General features: G+C 35.4%; 1 protein-coding gene across 1 annotated transcript in view; it reads right to left on the reverse strand.

The window, feature by feature from the left end:
* Window positions 1-8,238: 8,238 nt before the first annotated feature.
* LOC104626112 (protein diaphanous homolog 2-like) overlaps window positions 8,239-26,184 on the reverse strand; it is a gene marked incomplete at both ends in the record, with an annotated part of 80,377 nt that continues 62,431 nt past the window's right edge. The window contains 2 exons of the mRNA XM_010293942.1: window positions 8,239-8,334; window positions 24,820-24,955. Of these exons, the coding sequence (XP_010292244.1) occupies window positions 8,239-8,334; window positions 24,820-24,955 (232 nt within the window). The remainder of the gene's footprint in view (window positions 8,335-24,819; window positions 24,956-26,184) is intronic.

Genomic DNA, 26,184 nt, shown 5'->3' on the forward strand with positions numbered 1-26,184 from the left:
CAAGTTTTTTTACTCCCTCAACTATTCTAAAGAAAATGAAAAAAATGCCTATTGGGTCTTTTGCAGACAGACGAACTTGTCTTTGCTACACTGCAAGTAACTCAGAAGCCAACATAGTTGCGTTAGCGCAGTGTTTCAGAGCCTCAAAGATTTTCACTGGGCTGGGATCAGCACTGCCTTAGCCACTGGCTGGCTTCAGCCTGGCTGGCTGTTCAGCCTCCTTCTGCCTGCAATGTACTCTGGACTTGCTGCATGAAGAACAGACCCTCTAGGAAGTCAAATAAAGGTCTGAGATGCCACAAAGTGAAACTGAATCACTGAATTTATTACAAGGTTAAAAAGAGCAAGACTGCTCTTTCAGCACCAGTGCAAGGGTATGCTAGCTTTGAAAGATGGCAGGATCACTTGTTAACTCATCTGTTAAGTGATGGAAGGGGTAGTAGTGCCCACTTACGTAAAGAGCTTTCAGATTTTCAGATAAAGACAACACAATGAATACAGAGTAATACAACGAAATACAATCTTTTAAACACATCACTTGTTTGACTTCAGAATAAAACCCAGAGAGGGATGGGGAATCCATTAGACTGCTATTAAACCTTCTCCCAAATAAGAAGTAAAACATTTTAAACTACTGTAACTGAAAAATAAAAGACTATGGTTTCAGGGCAAAACTACTTCAGATGAAGTACTGTAAGAGGTGGTTAAGACAAAGATGGTACAATACTTTCAAGTTACCTTCACTTGGGGCCGGGGCGGGGGGGGCAGGTGTTTGAGGTTTTTGAGAATCAGGGACTGAAAATGGAAAAGTAAATAGAAGAGAAAGTATTAAAAAAAATAGCCAGTTGGTGGGTTACATCGTCAAGTCCATATGTAATGTCCTCCCACCCCTTTCTCTTGGCTGAGCTTTTCTATCATTTTTGGAAAATTTTTCAGCCTTTTTCTCCAACAGGGATTGCTGGTCTCTATCTGTCCTTCTGTTGTTGGACATACTGGCTTAGATCCTTAGATGAGTAAAGTAGAAAAGAGTTATGGCAATACACAGCAACTGAGATTCTGGCTTCTCACACTATCACATAACTGTCTAACTGCTAGTATGTGTCTACTGCTAAGATAATTATTAGTACTTTGTAACTAAACACTGATTTTGGGTATGCTGAGCAGAGAATCTCATTTGCTCCTGATCATGCAACAAGAAAATTAGAGTTTCCATGCTTTGTTCTGTTACATGATAACCAGTAGGGCGAATATTGTCTTTAGAGGAATTAAACTAATTAAGTTCTTACAGTCAAGACGACAACCACTAGTAAAGAACCTGGGACAGTCTCTCTGTACTGAGGTTAGAGGACTGTCGATTCTACACTCTGTGCCTAGAACAAGGTGGAACAGAAAGCATCCCTATCTGCAAAATAACCACTTTGACCAAATGTCAGTTAAATTAATCTGCTACCAAGTCACACACTGCAACAGCGATTTTCATCTCTCCTTTCCTTTCCATTCATTATGTATATATATTAAAATATTGAAGCTGACATGCATTACCTCAGTAAACAGTACTGCGGTAGAAAATTTTCCAAACAGAAGTGTTTCACAATAACTGCATGATAATAGCGCCAGCACTGACAAAGAAAATTCAAATGTCCAAATGCAAATTAAGTTAGCCTTACTACTTCATTACTACTCATGTAGTTGGTAAATGAATGCATGAATACCCTTTCTCTGTGTGTAGAAGTAGTTTCTCTAACTTCAACTACCGCATATACATGTAGCCAAAACGCAGCTATCCATCTCTAGAAATGTAGGCCTTAACATCTAGCAAGAAATACCTCATTAAAATAGAACAGTTTTCAGATTCAGTGTGAATTGAAAAAAAACAGAATCAGAACTGTGGGTGACTTGCAAGTCATACAAAATTCTACCACATGCATTTGGCAGCCTCCTCCGGGATTATTCTTTTTGAGAGAATGGTTACTATGAACAATTCTCTGGTTCTCAGAAAAACTTTATTTTAATTCTAAAAATCTATTTCACAACGTAGGACATCCAAAAAGGCTTTTGGAATTCTAAAGCCTTTTAAAAGCTTCAGAAGCAACCGTGCCAAGTCAACTCTCAGAAGAAGAAACTCCATAATATACACTTTGTATGAACTCCATAGTTATTCTGGGTACCTGCAGAGTCCTGTGATGAAACGGATAAAAACAACTTTAAAGAAAGAAATAGAACAGTCATTGTCAATGTCTGAAGCAACAGGCACAGTCCTGCAACTGGCTGGCGCAAGTTCAGATGTTGTACGATGCAACTTACAAGTGTCATGAGGCTGTAGAATAACCCTCAATACTTGCATGTGATTCTCATCAGCATTAACAGGCAATGTGGTTTTACTTCAAGAGGAAATAGGCACTCTGCTATGTCTTAAGTAAGTCACAAACTTAAGGACTTTATATTTTGGTATCTTAGGTCAATATGATGAGTAAAGTAACACCAGTGTTAATTTTTTAAGATCCTAAAACTTGAAAAATGTTCTGATACTTTCAGTGTAAAATTTTACATAACGCTTTTCCAGAAGAACTTATAGAGAACATACTATGCTGAAATGCAGTTTGTTTTCAGAGCCTCTTCATTCCCTTCATGCTGAGGGCTATTGTCCATCCAAAAACCTGGGGAATCCACTCTAAGTGGACTGAAGGTTAAAGTCTGCTTTGCTTTAGACCCTTTTTCCCCTCCCTTTTTCACCACCTCTCCTTCACTCTGCTTTTAAGTAGAATTCCTCTGAACTCAAGTAAAATCACCACATACTACAGCTGCTATTTCTGCTAAGCCACCAGAATAATATATTATCTAATATTACTCCTTTAATTACAAAAATCATAAGCCAAAATGCTTACACGGTAAAAACAGATTACACCACAAATATGTACTTTTAAATAGCTTTGGGACTGTTTATGGAGCTCTGTGGACTAAAGTAATTTGCTAAGACTCAATTTGAATGGCACTATAAATAGATTTTCCTTATACAACCCATATTTATATTTAGCAATAAAAGCAAACTTAAATCTCACAATAAGACCTTGATGGCAAAACCAGTAAATTTATTGGTGATCCTTGTTTAGCTCTTGCTATTACAGTTCCGATAATTCCAAAGCACTTAGATCATATGTGTAAGTTATCAGTCCACAATTCCCGACCATAAGCAAAAGCAACTCCGTAATATAATTGAGATACCCAAACATGCTTTTACATACTTAGCTTCTCAAAGTAAAATAAGAAAAAATTAAGAGATGCTAGCTGAACATAACAATGTGAACAGTAGTTCTTTACCATATCAGGTTTAAAAAGATGACCAAATACGTTTAAAATACACACTGTGGTTTTTTTAAACTTGAGACTAGCATTTTTATAGTTGAATATTCCTAACTCCATAACAGATAGGTAATGATAAAGATGATGTTCAACTGACAGCAAACAAGGCTACTCAAACAACATTTTAGTTGAGCACAAATCACTATCTGTTAAAAGTGCTCCTACCGCATTTGGGGATATTAACACTGATAGATCTTCTAATCAATTCACAGACAGATGTAAGCATGCCAAAAACCAGTTTATTTTCAAAACTACCACATACAAAATGATTTACAATGCTTTCAGTAAAGCAGATATGCTTTGACTGAAGATTTTTATTCGAATGTGTTTTAGGTAAATAAGGATTGTGCACCCAGAAACCTAACTAACTCTCAAGAATTTATTTAATAAAATCAGCGCAAAAGTAAACAAAGAAGTCAGCCTTTAATTTTAAGCGTAGCTATATCTTTAAGCAGAAGACACAAAATTCCTAAAACTATAACCTTTTTATTAGAATTATAATGAACTTTGGCATAAAATATGCACCTACTTTTTTATTTAAAAAAACATATTTTAAATTAAAGGAAGTGTCTGAACATCATCTGAAAATTATCAAAGTCATTAATAAGCCATAATATTCCACTGCTTCAACTCCTTTTTATCTTACAGAAGTTAAACAAGTGGTGGCAGCACTTCAGATGGCTTGCATAAAAGATTCAAATTAGATGTTGAAACTGAACAAGGGAGGTTCACTCTTTCTCTTTGTCTCTCAAGGTGTAATGCTGATATGGAAATAGTAATGACAGTGTAGCCACTCTCAATAAAATAAAATTCAGAACTTCCTAAATTGTGCCTACTATCCATCTCACTGTACTGATTTGATTTTGAAGCATGGATTAAAAAGTAACCCAAAACACATGTACTAATCGAGCACATGAAATATTTGATAAATATACTTAACACTGAAATCTAAAGCAGAAAGAACCTGCATGCATGTTCCTTATAGCAATGCTTTCCCAGTAGTTAAAAGACTACAGAAATAATAACACATATTACCACTGCAGTTGCAATAGTTTGGATATATAGGAGAGGGCACTAGTTATTAACATTTCTGAAAAAATTCAACTTAAATTCCATGGCAAAAAATTTAGCAGCTTAACAGAAAGGACCCTAACAGAATAGTTAGCTCTGTGCAGAAATCTGCTTTAACTAATATTAGAGAGAAAATATTCCTGAATCAGTCTTCTGTAATAATATCATACCCCAAGGCCAGAAAAAAAGGTCAGGGATAATTGGTGCAACAGCAGTGCCGGACACACATTTTAAACTGGCACCCTGTGATGAATGCCACCTAATAATACCGTTCTTTATTATACTCTCATTCCGATATTAGCAGACTTGCAAAAAGCAAGTACATTTTTGGAAGATGAAGCAACATTTCTAGAAGCTGATTTCTAATTATTATTTTATAGCCACTGTAAGCAAAGCAGTCTACTGAAAGGACAAAGTCTATACTTAAAACCCAGTAGCTAGAAACAATGAAGATACAGTAATAAGCTTAGGAGAGTCTACATAACAAAAAATACACGAGAGTACAATGAAATGAAAAACTAGTGGAGAGGGACAGGAATTTTTTATCATTACTTCCATGACCTGTTAACAAAGATTTCTACTGGAAAAATCTATAGTTATAATGCAACCCATTAAAGTTTAGCTGTTCACTTACAGGCTTAGAAAACAAACATAAACAATGCAGTTAAACAGATTTTTAATGAGTTTTTCTTTTCCAAACCTGTCTGTACATTTCACAAAAAATTTTTTGCCCAGTACGAAAACCGAGTTGTTGAGTAGTTTCCCCTGCGTGGGGATGCCATTCTAGAAGAGGAGAGTACCACTCCCTTCCTATATCCATGTCTTACCCAATCTGTCTGTCTTTTACTCTTTAAATATTTTCAAGACATGACAATGTTGGCACAAATATATGCTACAAGGTACACCAGTGACCTCTCTAAAAAAGGCTAATTGAATAGGTATCTTTGGTAGATGACACACTTCTGGGGTAGCTGTAGGCTTATAGTAATTGGAGCTCTGTCATCCAAATGAAACTATCCCTTGTAGGTCCAACCTACTCACCTACAGGTGGCAGTGAACTCATGCCAATGCAGAAGTTTTTATTTGGAAAGTTACTTTTTTTTTTTTTTTTTCCCTATTGAGCCAAACGGATCAAGAATGCCACTAGTAGTGATACTACAGTTTGCTCCTTTGAGCTGAATTTACTCTGTGAAACCATTGGAAGAAAGTACAACAAAAGCCAAATTTTCATGGTCTACTGGTTGTAACCACTGCGAGAGCTGTAACCTTCTATAGTTTTCATTTTCACCCTGAGGAGGCGCAAACACAATAAGCAAGTTTGCAGGAAGATAAATCTGGAGCATATCTATGAAAATGTACACAAGTGAGCTTACTGTATTGCTGCATGGCTTTTGGAGGGATTTTCTTCTTTGTGGTTTTTTTAGTTTGTTTTGGTTTTAGGCTTTCTGTAGGAGCTACCTGTTACCAAGTAATTAATAAAACAGCAAAAAGTAACCAAGCAAAAGTCATGTTTTCTCCTCCCTAGATTTAAACTACCAGCCACAACTGACACAAAAATTAAAACTGTGTCCAAACCAGCAGAAAACAACAATTTTTCTTCTCAGACGATGATGGCAACCAAGACAAGTTCAAGTACAGCTTGTACTTTGCTGTACAAGTCTAACTTTCAAAATAGCAGCACCTGTTTCTTTTTCCCCCTGTGAATTAAGAATACATGCTGATTACAGAGACAGTGCAGCAAACTATCAATAATGTATGGAAAACTCCTACATTGTGCACCATGTATAAACAGTACTATACCATATGCTGTATGCTTGCCCATCACAAGCAAATGACCAGCAAGCCCAGAAATGCCCCAACCTCTTCTTTCCATAGCTTTTCTTTACCTTTTCTTCCTTCCATTGAACCATGGGAAGAAGTTAACTGTTTACTAAAAATCTCACTGGATGAAGCCCTCCAGAATGCTCAGAGTCTACTGATGGTACCAATGAGAAAACTGTCATCGTTCCTTCCATTTTTTAAGGAGAAATATTGAAGTTTGTAAACATGGTCTCTTTTTTTAATGCTATAGTTCACTGCTTAGAGGTGTCATAGCCATATTTTTAAGTGTCTTCTGGCTTGTAGACAAGTTACTGGCTAGATGTCATACATGTTCCTAAATCACATGAAAAAATTTACTTAGTATTTTAAATCAGATACTTGACTGGGACAAAAGTTTATTGCCTCTTGTCTAAAATTCTAGGTACTTCCTGAAAACTTTACATAATGGTCTTACCCACTCACAAGAAGATCTACAGTAGGCCAGAGCCTGGAAACAGATTACCTAGGCGTTTTCTCACAGTACGTTCCCCAAAATGAATCAACTCCTTAAATTTAAGAGCCAGACCCCCATAGAATATAAACTGACACAATGAGATTTCAAACACACAGAAGTCAAAGTGACTATGCAAAACAGAAGAGCAATAAAAGGGATTTTTAATTAGCTCCATCCCCTATTGTCGCAGAGGAGTCACTGGTTTTGGACCTGGGTTCAGTCATCTTGTTGGCTTTCTCAGCTGCAGCAGACTTTGTGCAATCTCCTCTGGTCCCTGGGAAGCTTTTCTTTGTCACCACTGGGTGACAAATCTCTCCTCAAGCCACAATACAGAAAGACCATCTCTCACATTGATATTTCTCAAGATACGGAAAAAAACACATTTTGATCGAGGAGTTCTTTCAGTTCTGATCTGAGAGCAGAAACAAGCTCTGAATTAAGAATGATAGTGGGATTGCAGCAGAATTCATTCCTTAGCATGAAAAATTATGTAACTTATTTTTACCTTTTCCATAAGATGAGGCATATGGCAAATAAAAAAAAACCAATATGCCATCCTTGCTAGATAGATGAAAAAGGGTAATAGAATTTGCCTTTACTCTTCTGTTCCTCTAAAAAAAAAGATCAGCGGACATGAATCTAACCCTAGCTCATTGAGAGTTAGGTAGATAGACATGGTTTATTTATAAAACAAGATGTTTCCGTTTTGCCAATCCTTTAGCAGCACATATCCAACATAAGATTTTGATTTTATGCCAAATAAGTATAGTTTTTAAACTGTACATTTTTACTGTAAGACATATTTTAAATGAAAAATTACAAAACACAGGTATACCATATACTACATGAGCTTTGATAAGAAGTAAATGGCAAGTAAATGCAGTTCACAAACTGTATGCAACTGGCATACAGCGGAGAAATGAATAGAGGAAACAATGCCGTTGCTTAGCCTTCTCTCAAATTTTCTCCAAACCAACTTTGCAGGAAGCAATAATTGCTCAGACTAAACCAGTAAACCAGGCTAAATTCAGTACAATACTATGGTCTCCTGCGATAATGTGAAGCTACTTTACTGTAATTCGACTTTTATGACTACACACACAACAACTTCCAACCACACCAGGACATATCTAAGACCAGCGCTTGAAAAAGACTATCAGCTATATGCCCTAACTCTTATTAGCGCAAGACGCTAATATTTTTCACAGCGCCATCTACAATAAATCAATGACACCATTTTAAAGATTAAGACAAACATACTTTGTGCAGCAATGCTTTAAATGCCATTTCAAACACAACAGGAACCCTCATCATGTCTTAGAGCACATAGTTATCTGAACATAGAGCCATCAAGTTGAAAATCTTAGATCACAAAGAGCATGCTGAGTTTTTACAGTAGCTCAATGGTTTTCAGTAAAAACCGTGCATAGATATTTGAAAAAGAACTTTTGCCCACTCAGTTTATAACCAAAAGTTTTTAGAAAGCATCTTACCTTGTCCTCGTGGTGTTCGTTTCCTGCGATCTCTGAATGCTGCTCCTGACTGCAAGGCCTCAAGCAGACTATCCATCACTCCTGTCTCATCACCCTCTGAGAATAGGAGAAAAATAATATTAATTTCAGTGCAACTGAAATCGGACTTTAGGAAAAAAAAAAAAGTATAAGTGTTGTCAAGTTTACTTAATGCTTCCAAATAAAGAGACATATACATTTTAATGTAATGGATGCTGTCAGTGCTTCTGGTATCACTGTCTAGTTTCTGTATGATGCTCTATTAAGCAAAATTGATGCCAATCCTACTGTTCTTTCAACTTAGACAAAATCTTATGCATTATTGATGACATCTTCAGCATGCAGATAGACAGCTGCTGGTGAATGACTGCTGTTTCACTGTTAAATTCTTTTAAGACCTTCCTGAAGTAGAAACAGGTCATCTCTTGTTGATTTAATGCAATACACATGGAAAATCTGATGAAATTGAATGGCATAATATTAAATACTGTAGTACTGCAAATATTTTACATGTTGACTCCCATCTTCATAATGCATTAAATCCTTGAAAAAAAAATAATTTCTCTATACAACAAGTGAGGATACATACGCCGTATGCTACACACATAACAGTATACCATGGATGATCTAAGGTAAGGTAAAGAAAGAACAAAGAGGAGAGAATCATGCAGTGAAAGTAGTTGGCACAACATTTCTTAAAAGCTGAATTCTACTGCTAAATCTTTCTCTTGCTTTTTTCTTATCCAAGCTAACCTCTAGCCTTCAAACTGCTGGACTTTATGGTGAATTATTGAAATCTGGGTGGAAAGATTACTTCCTTTTTACCTATTAAAGTCCTTAAATTCCTTTGCATTTCAGTCTGTTAGTAACAGTTGGCAGCAGCATTCAACAGCATGAGAAACAGAGGTCAAAGACCTGCAATGTTACAAAACTATTGATGAATGCCTCTTTTTCTTCTCACGTGTCTGTGTTATAACCCAAAACTAAAATATAGACTAGACTCAGCAGGTAGGTGGACATTTTATTCACATCTCTCAGGCTTGAAGTTAATATAAATTTCCCCGCCACAGAGTGGGAAGATAATGACTTTACGCAAAAGATTTATATTACAGTAAAACACTTCTGACTCACACAAAGTGTAGGAGGTTAAATGCACATTTAAGCTCTCAAATGTTCAAGTTTAAACACAGCTTATTAATGCAAAAGGTATTCTGCCCTGGTTCTCTATTACGTTTAGATTTATTAAACTAAATCCAGACCTGATGTAAGAGCACACCAATCCTAAAACAGCACCTGGTTCAAATACACGATGATCATCAGTGTATTACTTGATAAATTTAAATTATACAATGTAATTTAAAACATGATGTATAATATACAACACATACATAAAGTTCTCTCTGGTGGAAGATGAAAGGGAGCAGAGCAAGAGTAGCAACCAGCAGAAGACTCTGAAATACCAGTTTTAATTACATTCCACCTAAAACCCTTAAAAAACTAAGCTTCTGAAAAATAAATTAATAAATTAGCTTCTCTCAGTTCACACATAAATATGCAAGGCCAGACTCTTGTCTAAAGCATACAACAATTATTTTTCTTTGTGCTCTTTCTCCTACACATGCTTATTCATTGATTTATTGTTGTCTGTATTAATTTTTTCTAAATCAAAGGTCTGTGAATACACTTTGTCCAAACTAATACACATCCAGTTGGTCTGAAACATTTAATGAATGTAACTATAATACATAGAGTTAGTTAGTTATTATGTTAGAATATGTTATGTGTGGAAAAATTACAATATCATTCAATCTTCATTAAAAATAAGGGTTGGCAGAAAAAGACAAAAATCCATCAACACTTCATAAATACTTCAGCCTTCCATTTCTCTTTTGCTGAGTGTGCTACTCTACCTGCTAATTACTGCAACTGCTAAACAGCACCCTATTTTTAGAATATCAAAATATACAGTATAAAGACACACAAATTAAGGAAGCTGTAGAACACATGGATGAGATTTTTAACTCCTCAAAGTAAAATTTATGCTAGGTCTGATCTCAGCACTGCATCTTAATCTAAGTCGTCAGGTGATTAAGTGAGAACCAAACAAAGAACTGCATTTTCAGTTAGCCTTCATTAAAATTCATAAATACAATTCAACATAAATCTCAGCCTTTTCCCACAGTTCTTGCTGAGGTACTTCACATATTACCAGCTACCTCCTTGATTTCCTCCTCCTTTTTTTTTTTTTTTTTTGTACTACCTATAGAAACTTGTAGACAAAAATCAAAGACAAAAACTACTTTCTAAACTGAGAAACTTATTTCCAACAGAAATTGTCAGTGGAAGTAAAATATGTAACCCTGATTTCTCTTTTAGATATCTTCAAGTGTACACAAGGATAGGGGTTCACCTGGAACAAATAATTTTCTTCCTCATTCTTTCTTTTCCAGGTTGGTCCCAAGCACTAAAGAGACAAAAATGTACGCACACAAAAAAATTTGCAAGCTGTTTCCATCTTATGACTGGCTCTATTAGGCTCTTAGCGAAGAGCCAGATTCACTATAGGTATTGAACAGAACTGGAAAGTAAAAAAAATGCTTAATCATTAATTGATCTGTTAACTACAAGCCTGATTTGTTTTAATTTGGATTTCACCCTAATATTCTATCGCAGATTTGGTTTAGCACATATAGCCTATTTTAAAAATGAGTGCGTTTTTAGGAGCTTACAGTAAGACTCGTTGTCTTGCAGGTCCCACAATTTAGACCAGTGTTAGTCAACAGATTTTGGCCACTTTTAATGATTATATTGAAGACAAAAATAACTTTCTTCTTCCATAGAACAATATCATTGCTTCTTACACTGCTGAAGAGCCCCAAGCAAGCTGAGAGGCACAGCAAGAGGGAAAAAAAAAAAATATAATACAATGAACAAATAAAGTCACATTTGCAATGAGCAGGCTATCTTAATATCAAGATACCTAAAGTTTTCATAATTCCTGACCCGTTACAGGAAACAGAACAAACGAGGAAAATAAAAAGGAATTAGAGTAGGCCATAACATGAAAGTGCATATGAAAAAGAGTGGCGTAAGGTCCATCCACTTATGAATGTTGAGGAATAGCAATATCATGCATCTATAGGCAAATTTTCTGTGTATAAAGCATTTAGTATTTGTGGTCAGTTTTTTAATGTTAAATGACATTCTGAACATTAATACTCTGGAACTAGACTGCCAATTTCAAATAAGGAGATCTCTGATAAACCACCAAAATTAAATCAGAAACTGAAGATTTAGACATACAAAGGGTGTATGTGTGTGTGTCTGTGAAAGATTGCATTACGAACAGAACAGTGATTGTTGCTACACATGTATAATAATCTGAACACAATCAAACTGGGTGAACTTTTCACTTCAGTGTTAATGAACATGAATAGCGTGGAACTAAGACAAGGTAGATAAATGACCGCGGATGAGTAATGCTAAATCAGCTAATATAAAGTTCTCTCAGCTGATGTGGAAGCAAATTGCAAATCTCTATGAAATTAACATGCCATTTGAAATGACCTAATACCTACTATTATTATTATTTGGGAACAGCAAATGTAGGATTTGTTTACTAGAAAAAAAACCCAAAAACATTAGCTGAGGGAAAAAAGTATAATAGTCTTCACCTGGTAGTATGAAAGGACTTTTGAACAAGTTTCTAAGACAACACAACACAAGATTACGACAATATAGTTCTGCAAAAAATATTAGACTAAATTTAAGGTATAATGTTTCTGTTAATACAATATATTGCACTTCATTTGGCTAGAAAAGTTCTCTCTCATTTATCTGGTCTTCAACTTTTGATATATGGCTGTTTAATTCATTAGTGGAAGGTGAAAAATATGGTCATTAGTAAAATACCTGGGTAAATAACAACGAAAGGTTGTTTATAGACAGAAAGCTTTAACATTTGAGAGCTTATCAGCTGATTTTTTCTGGAGACCTATTTAGTGGATTTGCTGTAACAACAGATAACATACAAATAAGAAAAACTAACATTTTGGAAGGTAAGATCAGAATGTGCAAAACATTTGGAATAACAAAATACATGAAACAATAGAGAACAATAGAAATAGAATGTGAATAGTATATCTGTAACTTCAGGTGCAAGCCAGGAGCCCTTCACTGGAACAAGAGCTCCAATAAAAATAGGTAACCAAAGAAACAATGATGAATTACCAATCTGACCAGCGTGTTAAAAAATCAGCATACTCTATTTCCCCTAGTAGTGGTATACAAGCTTGATTACAGCATTCACAGAAGACAAATCACAACTGGAAAAGCCTTTACAATAACCAGGGGAGTGGATTCTAACAAGAAATGCCTAAGGCAGTACGATTTCTTTAGACTACATAAAGCAGCCACTGAAAAGAAGTACGACAATCTCCTTCTGTGCTTAGAATCTGTAAAGTCCCAAGAGAAAAAACTCATCCCAACAGGTAACTTCCCCAAGAGAGGGCTGTTTTGGTACAGCAGCAAACAGGAAAACATTTAGGCTGAGTTAGTGGAAGTATCTTTGCAATCAAAAATGATGTTCCAGAATGCATTTGCAAAGAAGATTGTGGGAATAAGTTGTCTAGAGATTTTAAAGATGAAGCAAAAAATTCTGAAAGGAATTACATGATATAGCACAGGCAATAGAAGAAGTGTAAGTCGCATCATGTTTTCAATCCACTCTACCCAAAGCATCAATCTGCAACAACTTGTTGATGACAAATATTTAAAAAGGGTATGAATGAAAGTGCAAGAAACCAACTATTGGCACACAGGCTTGCTACATAAGTTACAGCATGAAGAATGCAATTCCTAGTTACCTGTAGACTTGAACTAAGCCCTTACTTCTGAGCAAGCATTTTTATTTTCAAATGTCTTCTAGTGCAGATATGATCTTTATGATTAAAACTGTACTTGCAAATAATAATTGTTTAGAATATTTATCAAGACATTATATTACAAAGTGTATGATCAGGTATGACTCATCTGTCTTGATTTTTCTTGATATAACACACTGAATTCAAAACTTTACATTACAATCAATTAGCAGTTTAATTCTAAAGTACTTCCCGAAGAATCAAATATCAGACAGAAACAAAGCATATAATCTATTTCCATAACATTATTTTTAAATTTCTGCTTTCCAAAGATAGATAACCTGTCCCAAACTCAAGCCATTCTTTATATTTTATCTATCAGTAATTGGCACATGAGAAAGAATTACAATATTAACATTACAATTTTAAGTATTTAGAAACAAGGCAGGAAAAGAAATATTTTCTAAAAAGGTAAAATTAATGTAAATGTGCCTTTGCATGTGCAATACTGTTGCAGGAAAGACTGCAACAGTATTACACAATCCTTAAGCCTCCCTCTGTAAAACATAAAATCAAGATTTAAGAAAATAATACGTGACGGACTAAAAGCTTCAAGCATGCTTTCAGACAAGTCCTGTTATCACTGAGTCTCCCTTCTGCTTTGTACATTTAAGTTTTTTAATTGTCAGCCTGCTTACATGGAAAGGTCTCTTCAACAAGTACTTAAGGCAGGAAATGTAAAAAACAAAAAAAAAAGTCCAGATGCTTTGCTGTTCTGTATGCCTTATATTGCTTGTATCCACTTTAAGAGAATTTATGTAGAAAAGGTTCAAGCAGTTAACACAGTCCAGAGATAAAGCTCATGAAGTACATCGGGCCTTTTACCCGACACAAAAAGGTATACAGAGCTGATATTTAACCTACCTCTCTGGAACACAGCAGAGGGATTAAAGTATCTGCATTTTTAAAAATAATTACTTGAAACAGCCTGCTCTTGCGCTGTATTATGACTCTATCTGAGACAGATATAGAACTAAGATTCCTCAGTATAGGTAGGCAATTTATTTTTGCATAATCTGTACAGTGCTAAATTAACTATGACTGTGTTATAAAGGTAGAAAACAAACACTTAAGATAAACATTCTTCATAATTCTCATTTTTCACAGAGAAAATGCAATCCTTCACCTGATTCCGTAGCCATTTGCCCTGTTTCAAAGTTCCTCTGAAACAGAGAAACCATTTCATTATGGAGATGAAGATAAAATATTTCTCCTTGCCACCACTGCTAGCAGCTCATGAAATACAACCCTTGCATTCAGCACCCGTTTTGTCGATACTGCATTCCTTTACCACTTCCTGACAAATCTCATCTAAATCTCCAAGACACCCTGACATCCATACCTCCTGATAAGAAATGCTAAATAACGTTCTTTTCTATTTACAACTCATATCATTAAAATGAAAACTGAAGTTGACAAAAAGTATAAAGTCTTTTGCTAGCCTGAGTAGAACAAAAGCTACAGCTGAGCCAGGACAGTAGGTTTTACTCTCTTATTTTTGTTGTTTGGTTTGTTTTTTTCTAAATAACTGCTGCTAAATTTTCATACTGGAAACTGAAATGTGTTTAGTCTATTGTAGCCTATGAGGCTTTTAAAGTTATTCTGGCAATTAAAAGAGCAATGGTGAAAGATCACACTATAGCAAACCTGTGGTAGTGCTCTGGTTAGGGCCTAACTGGAGCCTTGAATGACAAATGTACCTAAAATCAGACCACTTTCATAGACTTTAAATAAAGATGGGAATATTTAACTTCTTGGGTTAAATAACCTCTGATGCAGCAGGCATTTATGAAGTTGCTTCTGTGGTAGTGGCCAGCTCTGATGATTCCAACTTCACAAGGGTTTTTAGTTTCTCCCCCTCTAAACAACTTCACAGAATTGTTCTAAAAATAGGTCCTTACCTTCTTCAATAAGAGAAGTATGAATTTCCCTGAAGCCAAGATCACTTCTTAAGAGCTACTTTTAAAAGAATTTTTAAAATATTTAACTTCTTTTAACTCAAATTTCTCTGAGTAAAAGTATTAAAATATTTAAACTTCCTTCCCCCATTCTGCTCCCATTACCAAACACAGAGAAAGTGTAGATTTAAGTAAGGTCTTAAGGTAAATTTGGAAAAGGTTTTATCTCAACATTGCCTCCAAATGTCAGCTCTATTTCCATGCATTAGTCACATTTTTCCCATCTTGAAATGTTCGGTACGTACTAGACAAGGGATTCGGAAACATAACTTTCTGATTTAGATTGGAAGATCTAGAAACTTGGTGAGACCAATTTCAGTTTCTTTTTGTGGCCTCTATTACACAAAGTTTTACCTCAGCCTTCAGCGTATTATCATCTATCAAAAAGTTAGGAATCTACCTTTTTGAAAGTACAAATCTACTTTTTTGATAGATGATTACCTATCTTCTAGCAGATTTTTTTCAGGGCTTCATGATGACTGCTTTTCCAGTTTGCACTAGAAAGGAGGCAGTTTTGATTAGAACATTTCCTGCTAACGCCCCCAGTAACTACTACTATTCTTAAATGAAATATGAGAACTGTGGTAGCACTATTGATGGTACGAATGAAACATCAAAATAGCTTAGGCTTTTTAAGTTACTTCAAAAACTTAGGAGAATGGCCTACAGAAACTGCACTTCACTTGAAGCCACTTCACTTGAAGCCATGCACCCAAAACATGATCCACCTCCTATCTATTTGTTTTCTTCAGTTCAGATTCACAGCGAAGGCTCCCAGAAGCCCTGGGAATATACTCTTGTTTGCTGCCTTCATTTTTATTTGCCTGCACCGACTACATGAAAATTACTACAGGAATACCCATATATTTTATTGATGCGCTTTCATTTGCTAGTAAAGGCAATATTCTTATGTACCTTGCAAAACACCTTGTACTCTAATTATTACAAATATACTAATTGTAAACTAATCCAAGTTAATAAAAAGTGTATGTATTGTACAGCCATTTGGGCAAAAGTTTGCAGGACTTTCCCAGGAAATTTTTCATTAATTTTGGCACTTACTGAAAGAGTCCAGTCAAATACCACATTAGGTAACACATGCTGGCTACCCTCTTGCTTCTCCAAACGGTTTCAAAACTATGTCTGTATTCACATCTTAACTACCGTGTTTTGCTTTGAAGTTCTACGTACTTTTCATAAGTCTAATGTCTCTCCTATATAAACTTTTAAACAAGACTTTTGATTCATAATTAGTATCAGAATTTTTAACTGCAATATATTAATTTTAAAAGGCCGTTTTCAGTGTCTTTTGGAAAGTGTGTTTTTGTGCCCTCTTCATATATTTGCATTTTATTCACTTGCTAAATTCACTCTGCATGCATAATAAATACCTTCAGGAAGCAGTCTTCCTCGGCATTTTGCATTTGAATACAATCTCATGACTGTTATTTACTTTTTAATTAAAGGAGAACACATTAGGACAGTATGACTGATAAGTGAACCTATACCTCATGTCAGTTTACAAAACAAGGCAAATCCTTGCTTACATACCAATTAAGCTCACTGTTTACGATAATGTGATCTCAGGCTTACATAAAGTTAATAGAATGAGAAAAAGCGTGCTTCCTTGTATTGGCAGGTTATTGAAAGCAATTTTTGAAATGTGCACCATTTTTCATTTCAGAAAATATCACAATGGTCAAGGTCTACTTCAGCAGGGATGTATTTAATTGAAATGCAACAGCATTACCCCTGGGGCATCATTCGGAATGGACTTATGCCCCTTGCAAGGATGACTTTCACGAAACTTGAAAAAATAGGCTTTAACGTGGATAACTTAGCAACAAATGGGAAGACATTGCCTCTACGTGAGAAGGAAAAGATTGTGCAGCTCAAATGAAAGCAAAATGACCATATGATACCTAAACAATTAAATGCATCTGTAATCAAGTCCTACTACTGTTTGAAGGCAACATTTCAGCTGCAGGACTAAGCAACTTCTAATTTTTGTGATTAGCAGATACAGAAGACCGCATGAAATTATGAATGCATTTAGCCTTAGAAAACAATTTTTTTTTTAAATTGCTTATACTTGAACAAATGCTCCAAGATTTTAGGGAAGAAACCAGTCTTGGGAACTCAACTGGAAAAAAGGGGATTTCTTACATATTCCCACTGTTTGTTTTTTTTTAACTATTATTCTTTAATCTTGTAGTGACAGCATTCAATTTTTATTTAAATTATTCCAAGTCCTAAAACAATTTTAGCCAATTGTACTAATTGATGTCACAAAACAATACCAGATTTCAGTGCCAGAACCAGAAGTGAGCAATGTTTATCTTAAATTCATTTTGGGATCACAATTACAAAATCAAATAGGTAACAAAAAAAAACCTCTCTGACACATAAAAAAATGTTCATCAGACTGTAATTGCTTTGTATGAGCCTTTCTACCTTTCAGAAGAAAATTCAGTAGCCGACCTTTTCTTATTACAGAGTTTGCAAGAAAGAAAACTTTCACAAAATACATTTTGTTTTAGAGCAAAAATAACTGCACACCCACATGATCGAGACTCAATTATCTTTCATCAAATGGCTTACAGAATTCTTGGCCAGCTTCTGACAGACCAATCAGTACACCTTCAATTTTATTACACATTTAATCTCAAAAAATGGGAAGCAAATACTTCAGACTAAACTGCCGAACTTTATTTCTTAGCATGATACTTCACAACACATCCAGGGTTTTTTTTTGTTGGGTTTTTTTTTTGGTGTGTTTTTCGGTTGGGGCGGGGGGGGCACGCAGGTAGGAAATCCTTCAAAGGATCTTTACTGAACTTAAGTTTTTGTGAATTGGCTTTTTCAATAGGTGTTTGAAAGTCAAGCATGCTATTTCAGGACTTTTCCTACTAGGAATGTATACACAGAAAAATGCTATAGCAAATGTCAAGCTGTAACTTATGCATGTTTTTGAATCCTTTATACACAATTTCCGAAGTGGCTCTGAAACCTATATTGGTTTCCAAGATGATTAAGCAATTTCCAGTGGACTGCACAAGTATGGAATCTGAATTTAACAGAGACATCAAAACTTACCAGAATTTAGAATGTGTGGCCCAAGATGTTTCCACAGGACATTTACCGTTGACCCTGATACATCAGGATTTACCTGGAATGTACCAACTAACCAAGTCCTGCTGCAACCATGGAAAACTTCATTCAAAACAATAATTATTACAGAGTATATTGTTAGAAAAATACAGAAGATGGCAGAAACCACAAAGAGTTTCAGAACTTGTTTATAATCCAGAGGACAACCTTGAACATAAATTTCCTCATTTCCTCAGTTACCTGTTTTGTTATACTGGTACAGACCAACTATCAGCTCTTTGACTTTTCTGCAAAGTTTCTAGTTGATAGTTTCTCATTACTACAGTATCTCATTGTCTAAAGAGGTATTTGTTTTTTAGCTTTTGATGGCTCTCTGAAAATAATCTTCTACATGGTAAAGTTGAACATTCTGTACTCTCAAGACAAATGTTACTACATTATAGCTCTCACCTTACGGAATATGACACCAAATGATATCTCGGTTTAAAAACTAAATTTCCAGACCTGCTAAGTCGTACTTTGACCTTTATTGACCATCTGGCAATGTCTAAAAACAAACCGAAACCAACCACAAGCATATTTCTACTTTCTGCTTTCAACAAAAATGTATCTTCTGCATACAAATTCAGAAGCAGAGTCTTTGTTTCTGCTGCACATTTAAAAGGTGAAATGCAGTATTTTTAGGGTTTTTTAATTTTTCTACCAGTGGATTGAATAACTCGCCAACGGCCAGTAATTTCAAGTTGAAAGTCTGATGATACAGCTAACAAAGAACCACTGAAATGAACACTATAAAGTTCAAGTTAATTTATTTACATCTTTGCATTTAAGAAGAAATAGGCTTTTATCATTAAAATAAACATCCTTTGGGGCCTTAAAGGAAAGAAATTTTCCTTTTAAGTATATATTGCCCTATCAGCCTTTTAAATTACCTGTAAGTACAGCAATTATATTGGTATACAAAACTGCACTAACATTTGTGGAAGTGTTATAACTGTTATAACATTTCATTATTCAATACTTCATATGGAAAATTATTAGTGAAGACTTATTATGATATACATTGGCAAATGATCATTATTTTATTTATGAAGTTAACTTCACATATACTACTGTTAAACAATTGGGGAGGGTTAACAGTAAGCATACAGTAGAAAAAGGCTCATCAACATGATATTATTTCCCATATAATTTGGGAAACTATTCTTGTGAAGACAGCCTCTTAACAGTTCTATTAGAAGTGAGGTACTACAACCAGATAAAAACATCACCATTCCACTGAGACAGAATTTAGTCACCAAACTTGCCCCACCATTGCAGTCAAATAAACTTCAATTTAACAATAGTTCTACATGCAATTCTCCTCCTTGCTACCTGATTCCTGAACAAACCTTACACTAGAGAAAAAGTTAGTTGTTCAGTTTAATTATTTCAGAAATGCTTTGTAACACTGGAAATTCAACAAAATATATGAATATAATGTTACATAGCAATTATATTGAGATAAAGAATGTTACAGTTATTTTCAAAATTCACAATACCTGCTTTTTGAAATAAGAATACTTTCTCCAAGGAAAAGGAAAAGTGAATTTGCATAGACAACTACCCAAAGTTAACACTTGTTCCTGTTCAGTAAATAGTCCCCAATAAACCTACTTTTAAGAGAAAAGAATGCAGATCTTCTGCCTTTCTTCACCTGTAATTATCCCAACCTTAGATTTCACAGCCTCTAGTAATCTCCACACACATGCCCTGACAAACTACTTCATTACATCAGTTCACTTGGAAGGTAGCCTATGCTATATTTGCCATACTCATAAACAATGAGAATTTTTTGCATTGCAAAATGTTAAAGGGTGAGACTAAATTTTAAGTTTTAAGTTTTCTAACTTCCTGTCCATGCTCACACCTATTTGCATTTCTCTTGAGCTGGTTTTGACCCATATTAATAACTTTTACAGTAACTTTTGACATCCCCCCCATTCTCAAGATGGCCTCAAACTCCAGCATAAACAGATCTGAAAAAAAGTTGAGCAACTCATGCATAATTGCTTTAGAGAAGAAAAATCAAACCTCATCTTCGTTCTATAGGTGGTCATATTTAAGCATAATGAAAATCTCCATCTAATTTTTTTCTGTGAATATTCTATTTCAGGAAAAGTGCAGCATATTCAAACAGATTCAGCACCATAAACTAATAAACTGTAGAATGTAAGTAAGCCCCAAGTTTTATCACTCCAGTTACCCCATACAATCACTAGCCAATATATAAATTCAAGGGATTAAGGCTAAGACATTTAAAAAGTAATACTTATCTCGTAATAAACTTAGTCTGGACTTCTCTTTATGCTGAAGGACATAGGAAGACGTTAACAATCAGGAAAGCACAGAATCATTAGAAAAATGTAGCACAAGTAACCTTCCTGATTTATCTCCTGCAACAGTCAATGCAACTGTAACAATAGTTCAAGGAAACACAACAGAATTATTGCCGATACTAGTACATACCAGTTTGAATAAATAACATGAATTCTTATTTAAGAGCACTTGAAAAGGGAAAGCAGGAATATCCATCAACCGCTAGCACAGAACTTCATTTCCATTATCTTCATCTGCATTAGGGGAGAATGTTAATATGTCTTCAAAAAAATTAATTCAATCCTAATTGGGACTGAGGAAGCTCATTCTATCTTTTATCCTAATACTGGTAGTTAAAAGGTGATTTTAATTGCTATAGTAATCAGATATAATGAAGAGCAAAACTGTTTCTGATTAAATAACATTTGCATCAGAATTGCTGTTATATGCTTTTCAGATCCTAGAAAGCTGTCTTCAGTTCTTTTTTTCTCTCCCTTGCTCAGATATGCACATGGAAGCAATGCTGCAAGAATTTTGCAGATGTTAAATCAGATGGAAGTCATGAAAGACTACGTCTAAATGTATCATAGCCCAGTCTGCCACGGCCCTTAAAAATAAGAAACACTGCTGAAAAAGAACTAGAAGGAATGTTCTCTTCACTGAGTAACCTGGTCTTTAAAATATTGGCAACTCTAAGGTTACTTTGTAACCAGGAATTATGCAGGACAATTCTTAATTCTGGACACACTGCAGTTTTCTGCTCTCTCAGTTCCACGAAGAAACAGAAGTTAATTGTAATATTTAATTAATTCCGGTTAATTCTAATCTGGATTCTCTGGTGGCCGCAAAAAAAGTTGTAGCTGTTTAACCAGGTAACAAGCAAAAAAATACTAAATGTAGAACTACACACTAGAAGGCTGGAAAATGAAAGAACCCTATTGCTCTGACCTGAAAGGCTGTAGCAACGTGTTAAATTTTTTTTCTTGAAGATATAGCTAGAGAAATAACTGAAAGAGAGTTAGGTTAACACACCCTTTGGGTGAAAATCACCTTGTCAAAATGACAGCTTGAGAGGACATCTGCCTCCTTCCTCCAAGTCCTCTGTGTCACATTCACTTAGACAAATTTGTAAACTACTTATATAAGCAGCAATGAGCATACAGAAGTAGATGTATCAAGCAAAAAATAGTTACTTGGCAAAAACAGTTAATTGAACATCAATATAATGGAATCCAGTGAGGATGGAACTGACCCCCCACATCCTACCACGACAACAGAGTTATAGTATGCGAAATGGATATTTCAATATACTTAAATATTGGAAAAATATTTTAGAACTATTAAAATAACTCTGCATCACTGGTTTAGAAACATTAGTTATTTCAATGGGAGTTTTTTTGGTGCATTTGGCCATGTACAATTATTCAAATATTTGCAGTCTCAGTAAATAAGAAATAAAAACTAAAATTAAATTTTGCATTGATCTGTTGACAGGAAAAGTCTTTCAGGACGAAAAGCAAAATGCTGTCAGTATACTGAGGCATTTATGTTATTGCTAAGCATGACCTACTCCTCACCTGCTAAAAAATTAATAGATGTAGACAGGTACTGTCTGAACTGAAGCAATTTAAGAAGGTGTAACTTTCACCTGTTAGCTACAGCCCTTAAACACAGCCCAATTCACTGACAATAGTATCTAAGTGGGCTTCTCATACTTTTCAACAGCTAATAAAACACGTCAGCTTACATGGTCTGAAGTGGTAGTTTAAACTAACCTCTCTCAGTATGACTTGAAGTACACAGGTAGAGGTGAGTGTAACGATAGGATATTTAGGTTCTTCTTACCCCACTCACAGAAAAGTGCCTGTCCATATTAAAAAGGACTATTTTTCTGTGTGTCAGGTGATAGATATTAAAGAAAGATTAGTCAAATGCTTAAAGAATGGATTAGAAAAATCTCACTACACATTTCCATGAGCTTAAGTTCACAAAATACAGAAAATATATTTATACATCACCTGTATTTTTTATTTATTTAATTTAAATACCTCATTTATAGTTAAAATGAAATTATTGGAAGAATGTTTATAGCGCATGAAATTTAAGTTTGTAATCTATACAAAGCAACAGAGTCATTCACTAAAACTTATACTACAGTATATTCCATGCAGTGTCCCTGTCACTTCAAGCAAGGCCAAAAATAATAGGATTTGTGGTACCACTGCAGAAACCCTCCAAACCAGCCCTAGGGAAGTCCCTTTAAAAACAAAAGAAACGAATCAAATAAACAGCAAAAGTCTGAGGCTTTGTGGCAAAGTGATGTACACAAACACAGGAGAATTTTTTCAAGATTCCCACATAAATAATTTGTTTTCTATCATGGTATTCAAATTACAGTACATTAATATAAATTAATTTTTAAAACTCAGAATGAAAAGAATTAAGTATTGGAAAAAACAATTTATCACAATCAGCAAATACAACCAAATCTAACCAAATACCTAATCTAACTTACGATCTCTTAAAATGTCATGAAAAATACATATTAAGTGATCACAGGAGAAAGATTTTTTCACTTGTAAATAAAACTTATTCTCACTTTGTCCAATTCTTTGCTTTTGCAGATTTATACATGGGTTGCTAATTTTTACCAAATTTAAATGTGAAATTTAGGAGGAAAAAAGGACAAAGTTGTGACACTTGTACATATACATCAATAAAGATAAAACAGCACAACCTGCTGAAATCATTGTAAGTATGATTCAGTCTGACAAAGTAATGCTTAAATAGATTATATATTTGTAAGATACATTGATACAAGTGCAACTGCAGGTTCTAGAGAAATGTGATTGCCAAACAGGAAGGGGATGTTGGCTGGCTAACATTCCTTGAGGGCTGGCTGTCCATGCACAAGTGACACAAATGACTAGACATTTTGACTACTGGAGATTTACTGACATGCCAGAAACACTAGCATTCTACATATATGCATCACCAAATGGTATTGTACATATTATGAGATAGTACTTTTGCACTACCACATTACCACTGATGGAAATTCTGACGAGTAACTTGTCTTCTCAGGGCTCTGTGTTAACCTCCATAGTCATCCTCTTAAATGCTGGAGTGGATCTGTTTCCCTGGTCTAGTGTTTCTCCAGTATTTTCTGTCCTTGTATAAATTGACTTTAGAGATGCTGTATATACACCCTTGAAAGGCAGTGTTATTTCTAAACGTACCCCCATTCGATCAATCTCCAGCATAGCACTATGTTAATATGTCATAATTAAATGGTTTACTGCAACATCATCCTTACACAAAGTTAATACATCATCACATCTTCCATAAAGTTCATCATAACCAGAACACAAACAGCATTTTTCCATGAGCATGTACTTGTTAGACTACTCAGTGGACAAAATGACAAGTGTTTTACATATCGGTCAGATTAGCAGATCAACAAAAAAAATCATGGGAACTGAACAAAAAATTGCAGCCTCAAGTAATCTCTTGCACAATCCCATGTACAGTTTTACCACCTCTATTTGCCTGATGGAGTCAAAGAGGTAAAAGAATAAAGCTTGTATTTTACAACCTTCTGTAAATCTGCACAGCATCAATATCAGAACCACCTGATTCCTCCTGCTTTCTTACTTTCCTCTCTCTTATGGTGGCCTCATGCAAAATACAATATTCTTACAGCTCAACACATAGCTTTTTATCATGCTGAAATCCTACTCTGTACTTAGGCTCCAAGCTCAACCAGATTTTCCAGGTCCTGATAGGACTGTTGGGAGAACATCCATTATCATGGAGCCTCCAAGCCCAAAAGGAAGACGTTAATTGCCACACTACCTTGATTATAGAGATGTTTACAGAATGAAATTAACAACAAAGCAAGAAAGATACTACTTCTTGGAAGCAAATCCATACAAAAAAAATCAATTAACTGCTACAAATGAAAACAAGCCAATAATTCACAATAAAATGCCTGGAAAGGAACATTATACAGATTAAGTGGTAGATATAGAAACGCACAATGAGGTAGGCTAAAACAGAACAGAATTCACACTGAAAATGTTACACTTTTTTTTTTTTCAGCTTGCAAAAGAGACAGCAAGTATTTTTCAGATTGTTCAGGAATAACCTTCAGTTTGTTACTCCTTACTTTCTTTTTCTTTTAACAATTCTCTCTACTAGAAATGATGCCTTACCTTTGTTCATATCAATCAACTGCTGCTTTTTCTTCTGTCGCTCCAGTTTCTCTCGTTCAGCCTTCTCTTTTGCCAATTTGGCTCTCTTGGTCTTCTCCTCCAGTTCTTTTCTTTTGTTGTTTTCTTTTACCGCCTCCTGCATTAGATAAAATGAACATGGTTATCAATATACTGAGGAAAAGTAGAAAGAATAACAAAAATAACCATGTTTGCACAGCCGGCGGGAAAAAAAAACAGGGACTGGCACGCAGTACTTCATGCATCTTCAGAAATCTTAGAGGAAACATAACTTACCATACTATTTGTACACATTAGGATTATTAGATAATCGGAAGAATGAAAACTGAAACAGCTTTGCATTTATGGTGAATGAAAAAGTTCCAAATTTTTCAGCAGCAACATGTTTGTTTGTTTTCCTATTAAGACTGTAAGTGTAGCTTAAACCTGTATCTTACTGTTAGAGGAGTGATGAGTGGGGCTGAAGTCAAGTTCCCACTAGACTTCAATTACAAGTAACTGAAACTCAGTTACTAAAATTTAAGCTACAATTCCTCAAACATTTTTGTTGAAATATCCAAAGTAGTTTGGATCACTTAAATACACAGAAAGCAATAGAAAACAGTTGAATTTATACATTACAGCTCCAAATCTAAAGTCTTTGAGTCAACAGGTTACACAAACTCCCAAACTAAAAACTGCAATGTAAGAGAACATCCCTGGATTAAAAAACAAAACCAACAACCACTTCCCATGATCTTGTCTTCCATCTGGTCTAGAAAATGTCCTCCTTTTCCAAGGAAGGTTAATTGCAATTTCTTGCTGTGGTGGGTTGACCTTGGCTTGGCTAGGGCCACTCTCTCACTCACCAGGATGGGTTGAGATGAAGACAGGGAGTTCACTCACTTTGTCATGGGCAAGACAACTGGGGAAGATTAATTTATTTTATTGCCAAATGAAATAGAGTTGGATGGTGTGAAACAAAGACAAAAAAGAAGACATCTCTCCTCCCTCCCCCTTCTCCTCAGGCTCAACTTCACTCCTTCATTCCCAACTCCTCTATGCCCCCTCCCACACCCCGAGCGATGCAGCAGGGATGGCGGGTTGCAGTCAGCCCGTAGCACTTCTTCACTGCCAATCCTTCCCCCTCATGCTTTTCACCTGCTCCACCATGGGTCCTCCCTGCAGCATATAGTCCTTCAGGATAAACCTGCTCCAGTGTGGCTCTTCTCCACAGGCTGCAGGGGAATCGGTGCTCTGGCACCTGGAACAACCCCTCCTTCTCCGGCCCTGGTACTTGCAAGGCTGTTTGTCATTTTTCCCCCCTCACTCCTCGCTGCCGTGCAACATTTTGCCCTTTCTTAAACA

This window comes from Phaethon lepturus, unplaced genomic scaffold (genome assembly GCF_000687285.1).
Source record: "Phaethon lepturus isolate BGI_N335 unplaced genomic scaffold, ASM68728v1 scaffold10239, whole genome shotgun sequence".
Classification (NCBI taxonomy): Eukaryota; Metazoa; Chordata; class Aves; order Phaethontiformes; family Phaethontidae; genus Phaethon; species Phaethon lepturus.